The sequence below is a fragment of the Amblyraja radiata genome, chromosome 24 (assembly GCF_010909765.2).
Source record: "Amblyraja radiata isolate CabotCenter1 chromosome 24, sAmbRad1.1.pri, whole genome shotgun sequence".
NCBI lineage: Eukaryota > Metazoa > Chordata > Chondrichthyes > Rajiformes > Rajidae > Amblyraja > Amblyraja radiata.
The window spans coordinates 26,971,732-26,992,734 of NC_045979.1; the positions used below are offsets into that span (position 1 = coordinate 26,971,732).

The 21,003-nt window shown below is 45.5% G+C and overlaps 1 protein-coding gene across 7 annotated transcripts in view; it reads right to left on the minus strand.

Annotated features, from left to right (window-relative positions):
* Positions 1-762: 762 nt before the first annotated feature.
* Positions 763-21,003, minus strand: part of LOC116986919 (transcription factor ETV7-like) — a 36,991-nt gene continuing 16,750 nt past the window's right edge. For 6 of the 7 annotated variants that reach the window (XM_033042724.1, XM_033042725.1, XM_033042726.1 and 3 more), the window contains 7 exons: positions 17,745-17,909; positions 15,760-15,897; positions 8,662-8,826; positions 6,860-7,087; positions 2,014-2,156; positions 1,303-1,403; positions 763-1,163 (listed from right to left, as the gene is read on the minus strand). In XM_033042724.1, coding sequence (XP_032898615.1) covers positions 1,049-1,163; positions 1,303-1,403; positions 2,014-2,156; positions 6,860-7,087; positions 8,662-8,826; positions 15,760-15,897; positions 17,745-17,909 — 1,055 coding nt within the window. In that variant the 3' untranslated portion in view covers positions 763-1,048. Of the gene's footprint in view, positions 1,164-1,302; positions 1,404-2,013; positions 2,157-4,040; positions 4,187-6,859; positions 7,088-8,661; positions 8,827-15,759; positions 15,898-17,744; positions 17,910-21,003 lie in introns of those variants that run through there. The other variant, XM_033042727.1, reaches the window with a different exon arrangement.

The window sequence follows — 21,003 nt, forward strand, 5'->3', positions numbered from 1 at the left end:
TATCCATATGCCTATCCAAAAGCCTTTTAAATGTCACTAACATATCTGCTTCAACCACCACCCCAGGCAGCACATTCCAGGCTCTGGTGAATCGTGTGACTGCTGGTGCCTGTAGCTGCAACATTGATCAACCAACCACCTGCGTGTCTTCCTTTACGTTTCTGTATCTGGTTGCGTTTCCTATCGGACTCACTCTTCCTGTTGCCCTTCCTCCCACCAGTGGGCGGGTAACCAGCGACATGCCCGATCAACATGCGAGTCTCACCGCTGACATTCTCACTGAAAGAGGAAGCTTCGCCTTCAAGATCCCCTTTTGAGGAGGGAAGTCCACCACCAAGATCCGCTATTGAAAAGGGAAGTCTCATCTTTGAAATACCCGTTAAACAGGGAGTCAGATAAGGACTCATGGAGTCATAAGTGTGGGAACAGACCCTTCAGCCCAACTTGCCCACACCGACCAACATGTCCCATCTGCCTGCGTTTTTGGCCCGTATCCCTCTAAACCTATCCTCGTCACCCAGTGTCAAGGGTTATGGGGAGAAGGCAGGAAAATGGGATTAGGAGGCAGAGATCAGCCATGATTGAATGGCGGAGTGGACTCGATGGGCCGAATGGCCTAATTCTACTCCTGTAACATGTGAACTATCCAAGTACCTGTCTAAATGTAAACCAGCATCCTTCCTACATTTTCTCTTTGAGAGCCCTCAGTTCCAATGATTATGGCTGTTGCTATAAACACTGGGTTGTCTGGCAGAATCAAGATAGATACAAAGTATTAACATTTTATTCGCCATTTCCCTTCAGAAATGTTACAGCAAATTTCTCAATTTAATTTATATTATGCCAGTGCGTAGACCGATGTAGTGCTAATATTTACAAACAAAAATCACAATCCCTCAATGCAGGGAAAACTTCACATTAGTACCATTGGAGAGAAAAAAAGAGTTTGTTTTGAGCTGGTGTAGCCATGATTAAGAGATTTCAATCAGCGGGGGCGGGAACTGGTCTTGTGTCCCGGGTTCTGCAAAGAGTCGCCCACGTTTCATTGTCATGGTGACAGTTCAAATGTGTCCTCTTTGAAGTCTATTCCATCCTGCTCCTGCATCTCCAGTTGCTCCAACCTGTCGGGTTTATGGATGATTTCCTCTGGAGACTTCAGGAACCTGTTTAAAGATACAACAGCCAGATCTGGTTAGGACCATCGGTGGGGCGTTTCAAAAAGTGGCCACAGCTACTATAGGAATAAAAAGGTGCAAGCCCTCGATCGAGATGGCCTGAGATGGAGCACAGAAGCCCACCCACCTGAACAGCAGCTTCTGGCCAGGTTCCTTCTTGATGATGTTGAGTTTGTAGTAGTGGCGCAAAGCTCTTGACATCTTCTCGTAGGTCATGTTTGCTCGATTCTGCGTGGAACGGAAAATAAAATCTTTAAAAAGAGAGACTGTAACTCCCTGATCATAATCACTGTCTCACCGTCATATTTTTCACGGTTTTGAGTACTGAGGATGATGTCAAGAGCCATTTAGCCGAGTATAAAGAAAAGGCACAGTGGTGCAGATGGTAGAGTTACTGCCTCACAGCTCCGGAGACCCAGGTTCGATCCTGACCACCGGCGCTGTATGTGCGGAGTTTGCACATTCTCCCTGAGGTGCAGATCAGCAATGATCAGCGTCTTACTGCCATACACCATGGACACAGGCCCTTCAGCCCTACTTGCCCATGCCTCGCTCATGATATAGACGATCAGGTCCCAGGATATACATGAAATGGCATAGTCATGTTCCCAGGTCACATAGGCTGACTGTGCCATACTGCTATTGACACATTTCTATTAGACATCTTTAACTAATTAAATGCCTGAAACAAATGGCTCATCGGGGAAGGTTGGAGAGGTATGGTTTAATATTTAAAAGTTGTCATTTTACATTAAAACCCGGTCATAATCCGCTTTAATAAGGAAGCCACAATCCTCTTGGAGATGGGATTGTTCACCAGAAAGTTCAATCTGCTCACCTTGTGATTCCCCCAGAGACTTGCCAGTCCATTGGGATCCACCACCCGAAAAATCCTGGATTCCTTATCTTCCCACCTGATGTACTTTTGGTATCGATCGTCGGAGAGTAGCTGATAAACATAATCCCAGAGTAGCCTGCAGTCTGCACAAGAATCAGTATCATTAGGAACTGGCACCAGCTCCAGACAATCTTCCCAAAGTTTCCCCTGCTACCCAAAGTTATTTCAGCTCATTATGATGGAGGATCTGAAAACAGGAACTTCCTACTTTCATCAGTTTCGAAAATTCAAGGGCTACTTTATCAAGTAAAAAATCAAGCCTCCTTTATTCTTACACTTACTTACACACACACACACTGAGTTAACATTAAGTCAAATCTGCCTCCCTATCACACAGGTACACACACAAACTTACGCACACACATGCACAGCGTGAACTCAGATGATAATGTCTTCCACACTCTTCATGTAATGCCATGAGTCATTCACATCAACACAAACCCAAGCAGGATTCACATCATATACATCGCACATGCGGTGGGGCATAGCAAATTTTCCAAGATCTGTTAAGGACTGGTTGGCCTGAGCTTGTGCTGCATTTCCCAGGGGATAGGTGGGTGGTGATGACCACACATCTGCACCTGTGGGATTGTCTGGATGTTATGAGGGGTTTTACCTGTTCATCGATGTTCTGAAACATAATAGTTTGAGTAGTATTTGCATTTATATAGCACCTGTGAGGCAGAAAAATATCCCGAGACATTCCAGAGGATTGTTATGAAACAAGATTTGACACCGAGCCACAGGAGGAGATATGAGGGCAGTTGGGTAAAGTTTGGTCAACGAGTTATGTTTGTCCAGATGCTTCCAAGATGACGCTCAACCCTGGCGACCATTTGCGTGCTCACCACAGAAGCAGATCTATAATCACATCGTACAATTGCTCCACACTTTTAAATCTCTGCACTCAATTATAATCGTTCCGCTGACTGGTTAGCACCCATCAAAAGCTTTTCGCTCTGTACCTCGGTACATATGACAATAAACTAAACTGGACTGATGAATGTAGTTGCACAGGTTACAGAGTCAGAAGATCATCTCGGGGTAATCCCTTCCATCGAGGGGATTTATCGCAGTCGCTGCCTCAAAAAGGCTGGCAGTATCATCAAAGACCCACACCATCCTGGCCACACACTCATCTCCCTGCTACCTTCAGGAAGAAGGTACAGGAGCCTGAAGACTGCAACAACCAGGTTCAGGAATAGCTACTTCCCCACAGCCATCAGGCTATTAAACCTGGCTCGGACAAAACTCTGATTATTAATAACCCATTTTCTGTTATTTGCACTTTATCAGTTTATTTATTCATGTGTGTATATATTTATATCATGGTATATGGACACACTTATCTGTTTTGTAGTAAATGCCTACTATGTTCTGTGTGCTGAAGCAAAGCAAGAATTTAATTGTCCTATACAGGGACACATGGCAATAAACTCACTTGAACTTGAACTTTAAGAAAGCAGCAAGAGTGTGAACAATTTACTTCAGCCTCAAGCAGTTGCCAAGGAGAGGCTTACAGTTAGAGGTAGGAGCGCACAATGATGGCATTTGTCTTTGCCATTTCGCTGTCGTCACAGCTGAGTGCACCAGTACATATCAGCGTTCCCTGGGATAGAAGATGTGTGTGTGTGTGTTCTCATTGTGCGAGACTGAAAACATAAATTTGGATGTAAAAGACAGGGAGGGAATGAGAGAAGGAAGATGAGGAAATGAAAATGAGTTTCAGTAACATAAAGAAAACAAGAATTTCGTCTGCTACAACTCCTGGTTTTGATGCTCCTATAAGAACAACCTTGCGTTATACGTTGAGTAAAGGACACAGTGCTGGAGGAACTCAGCGGGTCAGGCAGTATCTCTCGACGGAATGAACAGGCAACGTTTCAGGTCGTGACCTTTCATCAGACTTAAGCCTGGGTCTTCAGACTCAAGAAGGGTCCTGACCTGAAGCATCGCCTGTCATGGTCCTCTGTTGATGCTGCCTGACCCGCTGAGTTACTCTAGCACTTTGTCATTTGCTTAAGGTTCGTCGTGTCTTGCATTAAATGTTGCTGTTTGTGACTTCGGGATGTCCCAAGGTTTGTCTCATCAATGAAAGATACCAAAGTGATTTCTGAAATGTGAGAAATATGCCAATCAATTTAGACCCAACACATTGTCACAGGCAGTAATGTTTGTGTCGAACATGATGCCAAGTTCAACTGATCTTCTCTGCCTGCACATGATCCATATCCCTCTATTCATTGCACGTGCATGCGCATATCCAAAAGGCTCTTAAACGCCACTACTGCATCTGCCTCCACCACCCCTGGCAGTGCATACCAGGCCCCTACCCCTCTGTAAAAATACTTGCCCTGCACAGTTCCATTAAACTCTCACCTTATATCTATGCCCTCTACTGTTGGACATTTCCACCTTGGGAGAAAGGTTCTGTGTCTACCCTATCTATGCCACTTATAATTTTTGTATACTTCTATTAAGTCTCCCCTCAACCTCTGACGTTCCACATAATTCTTGGACTTCATTCACTGAGGTGAGATGTGAGATTGGCTGATCATCCAAAATCAGTACCCCCTTTCAGCATTTTCCCCATATTCCTTGATTCCTTTAGCCCTAAGAGCTAAATCTAACTTTCTCTTGATAACATCCAGTGAATAGGCCTCCACTGCCTTCTGTGGCAGAGAATTCCACAGATTCACAACTCATTGCTGACTAATGACCCCCCAGTTATTGTACGAGCAAGAGGTTGAACAAACACACCTCATCACTTGAGTAGATTTCTGCCAGGGCTGCGGTTTCCTTGGATAACCAATGATAAAACGGAATCCAATTGCCAGCTTCATACTGTCACGCTGACTAAGCAGGGGAGAAATCAAACCTGGGACTTTCCTGCAATTAATGGGCTGGTTTTCAGGTTATTTTCTGAAACTGGAAAGCACAACCTCACACTTTTGTAAATGAGATAAAAAATATGGGCAGAAGCATAGATACAAAGTGTTTAGTTTAAGTTTGGTTTAAAGATACAGCATGGAGACAGGCACTTAGGCCCATCAAATCCGTGCCGACCATCGATCTCCGTACACTTGCGCTTTCCTACAAACATAGAAACATAGACATAGAAAATAAGTGCCATTTGGCTCTTCAAGCCAGCACCGCCATTCAATATGATCATGGCTGATCATCCAAAATCAGTACCCCCTTCCAGCTTTTTCCCCATATCCCTTGATTCCTTTAGCCCTAAGAGCTAAATCTAACTCTCTCTTGAAAACATCAAGTCAATAGACCTCCACTGCCTTCTGTGGCAGAAAATTCCACAGATTCACAACTCTCTGGGTGAAAAAGTTTTTCCTCATCTCAGTCCTAAATGGCCTACCTCTTATTCTTAAACTGTGACCCCTGTTTCTAGACTCCCCTAACATCGGGAACATTTTTCCTGCATCTACCCTGTCCAATCCTCTAAGAATTTTACATGTTTCTATAAGATACCCTCTCATCCTTCTAAATTTCAGCGAATACAAGCCCAGTCGACCCATTCTTTCATCATATGTCAGTCCCGCCATCCCGGGAATTAACCTGGTGAACCTACGCTGCACTCCCTCAATAGCAATAATGTCCTTCCTCAAATTTGTAGACCAAAATTGAACACAATACTCCAGGTGCATTGTCATCAGAGCCCTGTACAATTGCAGTAGGACCTCCTTGCTCCTAAACTCAAATCCTCTCGCAATGAAGGCCAACATGCCATTGGCTTTATTCACTGCCTGCTGTACCTGCATATTTACTTTCAGTGACTGATGTACAAGCACACCCAGGTCTCGTTGCACCTCCCCTTCTCCTAATCTGACACAATTCAGATAATAACCTGCCTTCCTATTCATGCCACCAAAGTGGATAACCTCACATTTATCCACACTATAATGCATCTGTCATGCTTCTGTCCACTCACCCAAACTATCCAAGTCACCCTGCAGCCTCATAGCAGCCTCATAGCATCCTCCTCGCAGATTACACTGCCACCCAGCTTTGTGTCATCCGCAAACTTAGAGATGTTACATTTAATTCCCTTGTCTAAATCGTTAATATATTGTAAACAACTGGGGTGCCAGCACCAAACCTTGATGCACCACACTAGTCACTGCCTACCATTCTGAAAGGGGCCCGTTAATTCCTACTCTTTGCTTCCTGTCTGCCAACCAGTTCTCTATCCATGTCAACACCCTACCCCCAATACGACTATGTGCTCTAATTTTGCACACTAATCCCTTGTGTGGGACCTTGTCAAAGGCTTTTTGAAAGTCCAGATACACCACATCCACTGGCTCTTCCTTATCCATTCTACGTGTTACATCCTCAAAAAATTCCACAAGATTAGTCAAGCAAGCTAGGGCCAATTTACAATCTTTACCAAACCCAATTCATCTGCAAACCTGTACGTCCTTGGAGTGTAGCAGGAAACTGGAGCACCCGGGGTGAACCCAAGCGTCATGGGAAGAACATGGCGCTGCAAGGCAGCAACTCTACCACTGCGCCACCGCACTGGAGTAACTCAGCGGGTCGGGCAGCATCTCTGGAGAAAATTGATAGTTGTCGTTTCGGGTCGGGAACCTGCTTTAGACTTCATTTTCTCCAGAGATGCTACCTGACCCGCTGAGTTACTCCAGCATTTTGTGTCTACCTTTGGTATAAACCAGCATCTGCAGTTCCTTTACTATTACATTAATAGAAGCATGTTAGCCACCAATTTTGCCGCCTCTACGTTGCCCCTCCTTGTGGTTCAAGCCCTCACCTGCGATCCTCCCATTGGCGGGGGCTTGCAGCGCGGGAGGTAACGAACGAGCCGCGGAGTTCCTCGTGACCTCTGACCTGCTTGAGAGGTTTAGTGGTTCTTCCCAGTGGTTGCTTCTGCCCGGGTCGCTGATGCTCAGCTTGCTGGCGGAGACCTGCATCGGTGCGTACGTGGTACCCAGGGGGCTTCTACTCCCCACAGCGCTCACTATTCGAGGCACTCTCCAGTCTAGTAGGAGAAGGAGGAGGAGAATTAATGTAAGTTCCTTAAAGAGGTGGGGACTGTACTTGTCCCACAATCCTTTTGCTCCATACTTCAGGCAGGAGATGCTTCTTTTCACTTCAGGTCAAATGAGTTCAATGTTGTCCCTTATGGATGGGTAGTGCACTGGCTAGATAATCCAGACCATATCACCCCATCAGGACACAAGTACACATCTCCTGTCCACTCCCAGCAAGTGTTACCACCAGAGATAGACACAAAAAGCTGGAGTAACTCAGCGGGACAGGCGGTGTTACCACCAATTAAATCAGTGAGGCAGTGGTGGTAAAGTTTAGTTTAGTTTATTAATGTCACATATAAAGTAAAAAGTCAATGAGTTCTAGGAGCAGAATTAGGCCATCAAGTCTACTCCGCCATTCAATCATGGCTGATCTATCTTTCTCTCGCAATCCCATTCTCCTGCCATAAACTCTGACTCCTTTACTAATCAAATATCTGTCAATTTGCACCTTAAAAATATCCATTGACTTAGCCAAAGCTTTTTTGTTGCATGCTATCCAGTCAGTTAAAAGACTATACATGATTACAATCAAGCCCTTCACAGTGTACGGATACAGGATGTAGGGAATGATTTACTGCGAGATTAAATCCAGTAAGGACCGATTAAAAATAGTCCGAAGGCCTCCAATGAGGCAGATGGCAGGTCAGGACTGCTCCCTAGTTGGCGATAACATGGTCTGGTTGCCTGATAACAGTTGTGAATAAATTGTCCCTGAATGTGGAGGCACTTTTGTACCTCTTGCCTGATGGGAGAGGGGAAAAGAGGGTGTGACCGGGGTGAGAATCTTCCTTGATTAAGCTGGTGGCCTTGCTGAGGCAGGGAGATTGGTTTGCGTAATGGACTCACCAACAGCCTTTTAAACTAATATATCATAGAAATATATTTAATAAAAACTAGAGCAAGTGCAGACCTGCGGTGGGGGGGAGGGGAGGCTGCGGCTTCACACACACACTAACCACCTGCATATGGAATTAGCAGATTTTGTATTTATAAATATAGAAAAATATAGAAATGTATGCAAATGCATAATGGAATCCCTTTTTCTACAAAATCAGATTTATTATATAAAGTCTTGTACCTGTATTTGGTTCTATGACCCGAGGAATAAGACTAACTCAAAGATCCTAACATAAGTGAGGTTAAAACAGCCACACGTAAATATTTGGACAGTTCCTGAAGTAGCTATATATTAATTAGTAATAATGGATTTGACATTTGGATAATATTTTGAAATTTGTATTTAGCTTAATTTCATTACATTTAATCCAGGGTAAAACAATACCAATTACTACAACAAAAATATAAATAAACAGCAGCCCACTAATTCCAGTATTTTGTTTTTGAAGTGGCAATTTGAGGAGAGGTTTTAGCAGTTGACATTCTGCCTTGGGACAGCCCACCTGGGACTACTCTGGGATTACACCAGCATTTTTGTATCTATGTACAGTAACTATAAGTTTTTTACAGCATGAATCACAGTTGTCTCAGTATTTAAGCGACTGTCTCCTTTAAAACGTACCTGTGTGGAACTGGAACCTCTGACTTGGCACAGTGTTATTCTTTTCTCTTTCGTCCCAACAGATCCCAACTGGAGAATGAACGGATGAGGAGGGACAGTGGAATACAGTGGGGCTGCTGGATACATATCTGGATGATGGGATCATTGGCGTAAGTTCTTGGATACCTAAAATAACAAGCACAGAGAATGGGAGATCTTTGCAAATCACAACAGAAAGGAAGTTGTGCTTATTTATGAGATTTGACTCTGCTAACATTCGTCTTCCCATTGAAGGGTTAAAATTAACTCCAAGAACAATCAGTCATTTCATGCTCGAACCAAAACAACGTTTAAAGCATGCACTAAGGATCACCGAACTAAACTGAGGGGGCCAATTAAATTAGCAAAGCAAACAGGGTGGCACAGTGGCGCAGCGGTAGAGTTGCTGCCTTACGGTGCCAGAGACTCAGGTTCGATCCTGACTACGGGTGCTGTCTGTACGGGGTTTGTATACTTTCCCTGTATAAACCCCCATGGGTTTTGTCTGGGTGCTCTGGTTTCCTCCCACCCTACAAAGACCTACAGGTTTGTAGGTTAGTTGGCTTTGGTGAAAATTGTAAAATTGTCCCTAGTGTGTAGGATAGTGTTAGTGTACTGGGATTGCTGGTCGGCACGGACTCAGTGGGCCGAAGGGCCTATTTCCGTGCTGTATCTCTAAACTCTATAGAAAAGTAGGATCAGACATAAACAGGCCCATTCTAAATCTACCAGGTGGAGTTCTAACTGCTCCAAAACACTTCCTGCCACCTTTTCAAGGCACAAAGGGATACAGGATGCATACATTAATCATGTCAAAGCCATTCACATTATAAGAGAACACAATTTATAAGCACATTCTTAATAAATAAATTTATGGGTTATTAGATATTTAGGACCATGACAGTCATCCAAAACTCATCACTTTTAGTTTAGTTTAGGTCATTATTGTCACGTGTACCGAGGTACAGTGAAAAGCTGTAGTTTGCATGCTATCCAGACAAAGAAAGACTATACATGAATACAAGCAAACTGTCCACAGTGCACAGATATAGGATAAAGGTACAACATTTAGTTGAAGATATAACATTGAAGTCCAATAAAGTCCAATTAAACATAAGGTATCTAATGAGGTAGATGGGAGGTCAGAACTGCAGATCATTGTTAGCTGGGAGATAACAAAGCAGTCACCTTCTCCCAGCTAACAATCATCTATTCTACATGTTCCTTGATCTCCATCCCCTTTGTTCTGTTTTCACACCTTACACTTCCTTATCTATGTATCTCCCTCTCCCCTGACATCAGTCTGAAGAAGGGTCTCGACCCGAAACGTCTCGAGAGAGATGCTGCTTTTCCCGCTGAGTTACTCCAGCATTTTGTGTCTATCTTCAGTTTAAAGCAGCATCTGCAGTTCCTTCCTACTCATTAGGGTAATTATTCCTTTTCTAAATTCTATTTACTCAGACTGAGCAATGGTATTCCAGGAGTGTGAGCAGCCTGAGTGCGGAGCTCTCTAGACTGTAATATGGAATGGCTGTTCCTTCAATATCTGACTCTACCATATGCCCAGTACCCAGTGTGTCGACTCCACAAATTTGCCCATTTGCGTCTGAGCCGTTTGGGAAATAACATTTCTATTGTCTATTACTTTCTTCAGAGATTTACACCCCCAGTTTATATGGCCCACTCTCTGACAATTACAATGCAGGGCCATCTTTAACCTGCACCCTGCGCTTGATACAACACCCAGAGCAATCCTCTTGCATTAAGCACTGGTCCAGACCCACTGGTATCATGCCAAGCCCACGTAGATGGATGCAGCCAAGCCACAGGCAAGAGCCCGTCCCATCCCATCATTGCTATCTCCGCTTGCAGCTCAGATCCCTGACATTTTTAAGCATCACCTTCACACTGGTGGCCTCAGAATCAGAGGACTTACGTTTGAACAGAGATGAAGAGGAATTTCTTTAGCCAGTGTGCATGTCTATAGGCAAGACTCCAGAATTCTTTAGTTTAGTATAGTTTAGAGATACAGCACGGAAGCAGGCCCTTTGGCCCACCTGGTCCGTGCCGACCAGCGATGCCCACACATTAACACTATCCTACACCCACGAGGGACAATGTTTACATTTAGCCAGCCAATTAACCTACAAACCCTTTGGAATGTGGGAGGAAACCAAAGTTCTCGGAGAAAACCCACACAGGTCACGGGGAGAACGTACAAACTCCGTACAGACAGCACCTGTAATCGGGATCGAAACCGGGTCTCCGGTGCTGCATCGCTGTCAGGCAACAACTCTCCCGCTGCGCCAACGTGACTTCCCTCAAGAATGGTGGAGATCAGATCATTAGATATAGTTAAATGGAAATAGATAAATATATCCTCTGAAGAAGGGTGTCGACCCGAAACGCTGCCTTCTCATGTTCCCCTGTAATGCTGCCTGATCTGCTGGGTTACTCCAGCATTTTGTGTCAATCCTTGGTAAACCAGTATCTGCACTTCCTTGTTTCTAGATAACTATTCGAAAGATTGTGGGATCGAGGATTATGGTGGAACTGGCAGAGGAGATGAGTTGAGGCCTGCCATGAACATATTGAATGGCGGAACAGGGTCAAGGGGCCGAGTGGCCTGCTCCTGCCCCTAGTTTCTTGTAAATAAGGAGGTAAAACGTGCACTTTGGCCTCCCTCTGAGATCTGTCAGTCAACGACCGTGCAAGCTTAGAACAGTTCTGCAAAAGGATAGGTCAAAATCTCATTCTCTTCCCGTACCTTTGTTTACTGAATGAGTCACCTTGACAACAATCTCAACTTCCTGGTAAGGGTGGAACTGACAAATGTAGGGATGGGCAGAACTGGTTGGGTCAGGGGTGGGGATTTTGAATGGGGTGAGAGAAGTTTCCAGCAGAGAAATCCACCAGCACTTAGAGAGAAGCAACATGATGTTTAGCTTATAGTTTAGTTCAGAGATACAGCACGGAAACAGGCCCTTCGGCCCACCGAGTCCGCGCCGACCAGCGATCCACGTACACTAACACAATCCTACACACTAAGGACAATTTACAATTTTACTGAAGCCAATTAACCTACAAACCTGAATGTCTTTGGAGTGCGGGAGGAAACCGGAGCAGCCGGAGAAAACCCACACGGGTCACGGGGAGAACGTACAAACTCCGCACAGACAGCACCTGTAGTCATGATCAAACCTGGGTCTCTGGCGCTGCAAGGCAGCAACTCTACCGCTGCTCCACCACGATGTCTGGTGGCTCATTTACTTTCAGCAGCAAGCACTGGTTAAAGGGTCTGACAACTACACAGGACCGGTTCAGAAGCCATTGTCAAATTGCAGCATTTGCTTCTCAAAAGTCCCTGCAAATTTTTCTGATGGATTACTGAGCTTGTGGTTTTTTGCCAAACATGATAAGCAGGTCTGTATTTCGTCCAGGCCTGACTGTTCACAATCCAATGTGCCAGAATGTAGATAGACGCCTTTGCCAGCCAGTATGGGGTGTGTTCTCTCAACCACCCTAGGTGTTTGCCAGGGTTAGAGTCCGTTTAGTCTAATGACACAGGAATCTTTCTAAAACTCCCTGATATCAAACAGCACCAGCCACACATCAGAACTGCATTCCAAGTGCTACGCACTGCACATTTCCACACTTGCTCTGCTGAAGGTGGAAGGTGGAAGGTGGAAGGTGAAGCTGCTCCTGGAAGCCCTGGCACAATGCCTCCAGATACACACGTGGGGAGGAACTGCAGATGCCGGATTACACTGAAGATAGACACGAAGTGCAGGAGTAACTCAATGGGTCAGGCAGCATCTCTGGAGAAAACGGTTAGTTGATGTTTCGGGTCGAAACCCATCTTCAGTCTGAAGAAGGGTTTCGACCCAAAAAATCACCTATTCCTTTCCTCCAGAGATGTTGCCTGACCCTCTGGGTTACTCCAGCATTTTGTGTCTAACCTCTAGATTCATGCTGTCTATTACACATAGACAAGTAACTTACCCCAGGAACATAACTCAGCTTTATATGAAAAGCATTTTGGAATTTGCATCATAGAGTCATGCAGCACAGAAACAGGCCCTTCGGCCCTACTTCCCCATGCAGACCAAGGTGCCCCATCTACTCGAGTCCACGTTTGGCCCCATATCTGTCTAACCCGTTCCTATCCATGTACCTGTCCAAATGTTGTTATAGTTTCTGCCTCATCTATCTTCTCCGGCAGCCCATTCCACACACCCTCTGTGTGAAAATGTTGCCCCTCAGATTCCTATTAAATCTTTCCCCTCTATAGTCATAGAATCAAACTGTAAGGAACCAGGTTGAAGAAGGGTCCCGGCTTGAAACATCTCCAGAGATGCTGCCTATGTCTATCTGTTTGCGTTTGTGTCTATCTTTGGAATAAACCAGCATCTGCAGTTCCTTCTTATGACAAAGAACCATGCCATTTGGCCCACTGCATGTGATGTGCACGTGACAAATAAAATTTACGTTGACTTTGACCATGTCTATGCCAACCAGTTGGCATCCATCCGTATTAACCCCATCTTCCAGCACTTGCCCCCTCACCTTCTAAGCCAGATGGTTTAAGTGCAGATCTAGATACTTCTTAAATGCTCCAGCTGGTAACACATGGTAGCAGGACCTTTCTTAAATTCTTTGGTAGGCAAATAAGCTTGGTTGGAATTTCCAACCATTTATGCATTTTAAATATACAGAACGGTGGCGCAGCGGTAGAGTTGCTGCCTTACAGTGCCAGAGACCTGGGTTTGATTCTGACTACTGCCGCTTGTCTGAATGGAGTTTTGTATCTTCTCCCCGTGACCACTTGGGTTTTCTCTGAGATCTTCGGTTTGCAGGTTAATTGGCTTTCGTAAAAGTGTAAATTGTACCTAGTGTGTGTGTGGGATAGTGTTAGCTGGTCTACGCAGACTCAGAGGGCTGAAGGGCCTGTTTCCGCACTGTATCTCTAAACTAAACTAAAATGCAAACATTTTTTTGTTGAGCAATTAGATGATCTTCCAGAACAGCATCATATTTCACATACCCTTATCATATAGGAGGCCATTTGGCCCGTCAAGATTATGGATAGGATATTTCCAGTGACGGGAGAGTCTAGAACCAGAGAGCACAGCCTCAGAATACAAGAACGTACCTTTAGAATGGAGAAGGAATTTTGTTAGCCAGAGGCTGGTGAATCTGTGAAATTCATTGCCACAGACGGCTGTGGAGGTCAAGTCATTGGGTATTTTTAAAGCAGAGATTGATGGGTTCTTGATTAGTACGAGCGTCAAAGGTTACGAGCAGAAGGCAGGAGACTGGGGTTGAGAGAGATAGATCGGTTGTGATCGAATGGCAGAGTAGGCTCAATGGACCAAATGGTCTAATTCTGCTCCTGTGTTTCATGGTCAACTTGGATTATGTACTGAAGATAGACACAAAATGCTGAAGTAACTCAGCGGGACAGGCAGCATTTCTGGAGAGAAGGAGTGGGTGATGTTTCGGGTCGAGATCCTTCTTCAGTATTACTCTTGGGAGTGGAGCCTTAATGAGTTTCTGATTCAGAAGTGAGAGGCTGAAGACAATAGACAATAGATGCAGGAGTGGGCCATTCGGCCCTTCGAGCCAGCACCACCATTCAATGTGATAATCGCTGATCATCCCCAATCAGTACCCCCCCCCCCCCCCCTTCCTGCCTTCTCCCCATATCCCCTGACTCTGCTATCTTTAAAAGCCCTATATAGCTCTCTCTTGAAAGTATCCAGAGAACCGGCCTCCACCGCCCTCTGAGGCAGAGAATTCCACAGACTCACAACTCTCTGTGAGAAAAAGTGTTTCCTCGTCTCCATTCTAAATGGCTTACCCCTTATTCTTAAACTGTGGCCCCTGGTTCTGGACTCCCCTAACATCGGGAACAAGACATTGATAAGAATGTGTAGGAAGGAACTGCAGATGCTAGTTTACACCGAAGATAGACTAAATGCCGGAGTAACTCAGCGGGTCAGGCAGCATCTCTGGAGAAAAGGAATATGTGACGCTTTAGGTCGAGAAGAAGGGTCTTGATAAGAATAATACATATGGGGTCAATTTCTCATCTTCCTGTGAGCAGCAACAAAACATCCTTTTAAAGAGAAAGCCACACTCCTTCAGTTCCCTGTGTGGGTGGGGACACAAAGTTATCCACATGAGATTATCTGGGTTGGGACTTTGACATCAAAAGTGAAAGTCTCATCTTTGTTTATGTTTTCAAAAGCCCCCAATTAAGTAATTTAATTAACATCAACGGTGAGGAAATGCATGAAGGAAATGCTATCGGAGAACTTGGAAATCATAATAGCACTGGACTCTAGTCAACTTGGACTCTAGTTCAATTTAGAGACTCAGCATGGAAACAGGTCCTTTGGCCCACCGAGTCCACGTCAACCAGCGATCCCCGCACACTAACACGATCCTACCTATCCTGGGAACAATTTTTTAAACATTATACCATGCCAAGCCAATTAGCCTATAAACCTGTACTTCTTTGGAGTGTGGAAGGAAACCGGATCTTCCCGGAGAAAACCCACGCAGGTCACGTGTACTAACTTTGTACAGACGACACCCGTAGCAACCATGCCGTCCTAGACTTATGTGAAGGAAATCTTGTTTGAAAAACCTGTTGAATGCTTTGATGTAGCAACCTGCACAATAGATAAGAAGGAAAGAGTTGGTGTGGTGTATTTAGTGTGTAGGTGAGCCGAAGGGGCCTTTTCAACGCTGTATCTCTAAACTAAAAACTAACGTAATAAACCATTACCATAATGAATAGATGCCTGTTTTCCCAGCAGCAATAGGATGGGTGAACCATGGCTAATACAGATATAAAAGATAGACAGCAAATGCTGAAGAAGGATCTCGACCCGAAACATCACCATTCTTAATCTCCAGAGATGCTGCCTGTCCCGTTGATTTACTCCAGCAATTTGTTTCTATCTTTGGTGTAAATCAGCATCTGCTGTTCCTTCCCACACAAATGTAAAAGATGCTGTGCATCTACGTTTTTTCCCACTGCGGTGATATTTGCTGCTCTGGCAGTGATCTTACCTTCAAAGATGCTGTGTAGAGATGCAGATGCACGAGGGGTACGCATCGCCTGTCCTGCAGGTGGGGTCATGAAGGGATTCCTCTGTGCAAAGCTCCTGCTGTGATTAAACCGCTGCAGTATTTCATATAGCACATCTCCTGAAAGAGGATGGAAGCCAAACCATTTGAAACAGCAATTTATGGATTATTCTAATTTTGTCAACCGTAAATTACATTCGTTTTTGGCAGATCTTTGGAGAAAATAATTTTAGAAAACTATTTAACTATTTAAACTGTCCATTCGTGTGAACCTACAAATTAAAAGTTGGGCCGGAAGTAGAGGGTGCACATTGGGGATTTATCACAGTGGCGCAGCAGTAGAGTAGCTGCTCACAGCGCCAGAGACCCGGGTTTGGTCCTGGCTACAAGCGCTGTCGGTACCAAGTTTGTACGTTATCCCTGTGACCACGTGGGTTTTCTCCGGGTTCTCTGTTTTCCTCCCACATTCCAAAGACGTGCAGCTTTGTAGGTTATTTGGCTTCTGTAAATTGTCCCTCGTGTGTAGGATAGAATTAGTGTATGTGTGATCGCTGGTCGCCGTGGATTTGGTGAGCCGAAGGGCCTGTTCCCACACTGTATCTCTAATGCTAAAACTAAAAACAATATATCACCTTCACTTGCTTTCTGACCTGGCACTGCCTATTGGCACATAAGTCTCAAAAGACATTTACCCGATCTATTCCTCTCAAGGTTTTATACACCTCTATAAGATCACCTGCTCGCATCCTCCTGCCCTCCAAGGAATACAATCCCAGCCTACTCAACCTCTCCCTACAGCTTAGGCCCTCGAGTCCTGGCTAACATCCTGGTATATCTTCTCTGCACTCTTTCCAGCTTGACAACATCCCAGGGAAATCCATGGGGTCACTGGAAGAACATGTGAACTCCACACAGGCAGCACCCAAGGTAAGGATTGGTTTTATTTCAGCTTGTCCGTGTCCACAGAGATTGCTTGTGCACCACAGAGCGGTTATTCCCACATTCCCGAGAAATCGAAGACTAGCAATGCACAGCTGCTTACTCACTTCCAGGTTTTATCCAAGGCCTATTTACATAGAAACATAGAAAATAGGTGCAGGAGTAGGCCATTCGGCCCTTCGAACCTGCACCGCCATTCAATATGATCATGGCTGATCATCCAACTCAGTATCCCGTACCTGCCTTCTCTCCAAACCCCCTGATCCCCTTAGCCACAAGGGCCACATCTAACACCCTCTTAAATATAGCCAATGAACTGGCCTCAACTACCTTCTGTGGCAGAGAATTCCAGAGATTCACCACTCTCTGTGTGAAAAATGTTTTTCTCATCTCGGTCCTAAAAGATTTCCCCCTTATCCTTAAACTGTGACCCCTCGTTCTGGACTTCCCCAACATCGGGAACAATCTTCCTGTATCTAGCCTGTCCAACCCCTTAAGAATCTTGTAAGTTTCCTTAAGATACCCCCCTCAATCTTCTAAATTCTAGCGAGTACAGCGAGTATTTAGAGTTTAGTTTAAAGATACAGCGTGGAAACAAGCCCTTCGGCACAGCAAGTCCACGTCGACCAGTGACCACCCCACCCACTAGTTCTATCATACACACTGGTGACAAATTACAGAAGCCATTTAACATACAAACCTGCACGATGGGAGGAAAACGGACCAACCAGAGAAAGCCCACGTGGTCATAGGGAGATGTCCGAACTCTGTACAGACAGCACCCGTAGTCAGGATTGAACCAGGTTCACTGGCGCTGTGAGGCAGCAGTTCTATTGTTGCGCCACTGGGCCGCCCTTTTGTTAAGATCCTTTAAAATCAGGGGAGCCGAATCAATTCCAGCCTACAACTCGTTGACCAGGAAAAGATTTCTGGAGTAACTCAGCGGGTCAGGCAGCATGTGCCGGCCTGTAGCTGCCATCCATTTGTGTTGTAGCTACCGTTCCAGTGAAATGCTGTGTTATTCATACCTGCACCGGGAGAACGGTATCGGAAGTCATCCTTGGTGAGTAGACAAAGTGCCTTTCCGTTCATTTCGAACTTGTTTTCTTCAATGAAATGCAGTGAATACTCTCTCTCTGCCCACTTCAGCCACTGTGCCACGTCGGTCTTGCTCCAGAGTGAAGGCTGGGACTCTGTCACGGACCAACAGCACAATCAACGTTAAACAATCCAGTGACTGGCTCAAATCCATTTGCAAACACCCGTGTAAATGTAGGACCCAGGTCACAAAAGGAACCATGGAGTCATGCAGCATGGAAACAGGCCATTCAGCCCAACTCATCCATGCCGACCAAGATGCCCCATCTAAGCCAGTCCCATTTGCCTGCATTTGGCCCATATCCCTCTCAACCACCTCCTAACCAGGTACCTTCCCCTGCAACCGCTGGAGATACAACACCCGTCGCTATACCTCCTCCATTGACTCTGTCCAGGAACCCCGACAGTCCTTTCAGATTAGGCAGAGGTTCACATCACCTCCTCCAACCTCATCCACTGTATCCGTTGTTCAAGGGTGTGGACTCTTATACATCGGTGAGACCAAACGTAGACTGGACGATCATTTCGTTCAGATCCTTCGCTCAGTCCGCGTGGACCTACCTGATCTCCTGGTTGCCAAACCCTTTAATTCCCCATCCCATTCCCACATTGACCTCTAAGTCCTAGGCCTCCTCCATTGTCAGAGTGAGGCCAAAAGCGAATTGGAGGAACAGCACATCATATTTCACTTGGGCAACTTACAACCCAGTGGCATGAATATTTGCATATCTTTCATTGATTTGTTCTATATCTCTTTACACCACCGTCTATAGTCCTCGTTTCCCTTCTCCCTGACTCTCAGTCTGATTAAGGGTCTCGACCCGAATCGTCACCTGTTCCTTTTCTCCAGAGATGCTGTCTGACCCGCTGAGTTACTCCAGCCTTTTGTGTCTATCTTCGGTTTAAAACAGCATCTGTAGTTCCTTCCTACATATAGATAAGAGATGGTCTTGGCATCTTGTTTGGCACGGACATTGTGGGCTGTATGGCCTGTACTTGTGCTGTATTGTTCTATTTTCTATGTAAACTAAACTAAACTAGACTAGTGCTGAATCCATTTCACTTGCCCTTCCACCTGCTAGCATTTCACATTTAAGCCACTCATGGTGTCCTGGTCTTGGCTCTGATTGCACTCCCTCCAAGGAACCACCCCTTATCCCACATGTGAAGTTGGATACCGAGCCGAGATGTGGCCGCCCCCTGCCTGATCCTTCCAATTCATCTAGTGATCATCGCCCCTTCTTTGCCTCTGATCCTTTAAGCTGTAGTGTATCCTCTTTTAGTTTTAGTTTTGGAGTTGCAGCGTGGAGACAGGCCCTTCGGCCCATTGCGGTCTAACCCTACAGATTAGAGACAACGTACAGAGGCCAATTTTCCACAAACCTGCATGTCTTTCGAGTGTGGGGGGAAACCGGAGCACCCGGAGAAAACCCAGGTGGTCACAGGGAGAATGTACAAGCTTCATATAGACAGCACCTGTAGTGAGGATCGAACCCGGGTCTCTGGTGCTGTAAGGCAGCAACTCTACTACTGGACCACTGTGCCGCTCTGCTGCCCCACTCCTCTCGAAATGTGTCCCCCACGTAATTCCCCAACCTCACGCAGATGATACCCAAGCTCCAAAACATGAACCCCTCCAGCTGATGATATTTTCCTCATGTTCGTTGCGCAGCACATGAGGAGTAACCACGTTCGGATAATCAAACTTTAACATGCCCTATGGCAAAACATTTGCATACAATAACATGCACACAAAGTACAGGTTTGATTATGCAGTGGGAAGTGCACTCTAGTTTACACAGCATGACACACAGCAACTAGAACCTGCTCGACTACCTTCAACATGGTAAAGTGCCCTAAAGCACTTCCAAGGAGCTTTGTCAAACAAAATTCCACTCAGAGCCAGATAAGGAAATAGGGGACTGGTGTCCAGAACATTATGTAGGTGTTTAAGAAGGAACTGCAGATGCTGGAAAATCGAAGGTAGACAAAAATGCTGGAGAAGCTCAGCGGGTGAGGCAGCATCTATGGAGCGAAGGAAATAGGCAACATTTCGGGCCGAAACCCTCCTTCAGACTGAAGTAGGTAATTATGTAGCTATTGGCTTTAAGATGCTTTCTTAAAGGAAACAGAGATAGGCAGTGAGAGAGGCACAGACGTTTAGGTAGGAATTTGTTTTTGTGGTTTCTCTCTCTCTCTCTCTCTCTCTCTCTCTTTCTCTCTCTCTCTGTGCCCTATCTTCTACCTGCTTCTTTTGCCTCGTCCACCCATAGTAGTTTCCGTTTCTGTTCCACTCATTCCTCCCCCAAATGGAGGAATTTAACTTATCTTCTCTCTTAAGACAGACACAAAAAGCTGGAGTAACTCAGCAGGGCAAACAGCATCTCTGGAGAAAAGGAATAGGTGACGTTTCAGGTCGAGACCCTTCTTCAGACCAAAAGGTCACCCATTCCTTCCCTCCAGAGAAGCTGCCTGTCCCACTGAGTTACTTCTGCTTTTTATGTCTATCTTTGCTTTAAACCAGCAACTGCAGTTCCTTCCTACACTTATTTTCTCTCTCCCCCAGTTGTGCAGTAGGGTCTTCAACCTAGAATGTTGATTCTCTAGATGCTGATTCTCACAGACGCTGCCTGCCCTGCTGACAATTTTCGGCATTTTTAATCTTTTTTTCCAGATTTCCAGCATCTGAAGATTTTTTTTATTTTCACTTCCAGAGACCAACGTTTTCATCTGCTACCAGTGGTGGAGGAGTTAGATGTGGGGCTGAGCAACAGGCCAGAGCTGGGGAGCAGCATACTCATCATGTGAACACAGCAGACACGAGGAACTGCAGATGCTGGTTTACAAAAAAGTAACAACGCAAAGTGCTGGAGTAACTCAGCGGGTCGAGCAGGGTGTGGGGAAGGCTGTGTCTCACCCCCACCTTCACTTCCAGCTTCCTGCACCACAAGGAAAGGCAGCAACTGCATAGCAATTGCAACTCGGCAACAGTAGGCTCCACTCTGGGATACACATCGCACCGACCTCCTACGTCCTTGCTGAGTCTAAATCTCAGAACTCTCCAACCAAAAGCAATAGACAATAGACAATAGGTGCAGGAGTAGGCCATTTGGCCCTTTGAGCCAGCACCGCCATTCAATGTGATCATGGCTGATCATCCCCAATCAGTACCCCGTTCTTGCCTTCTCC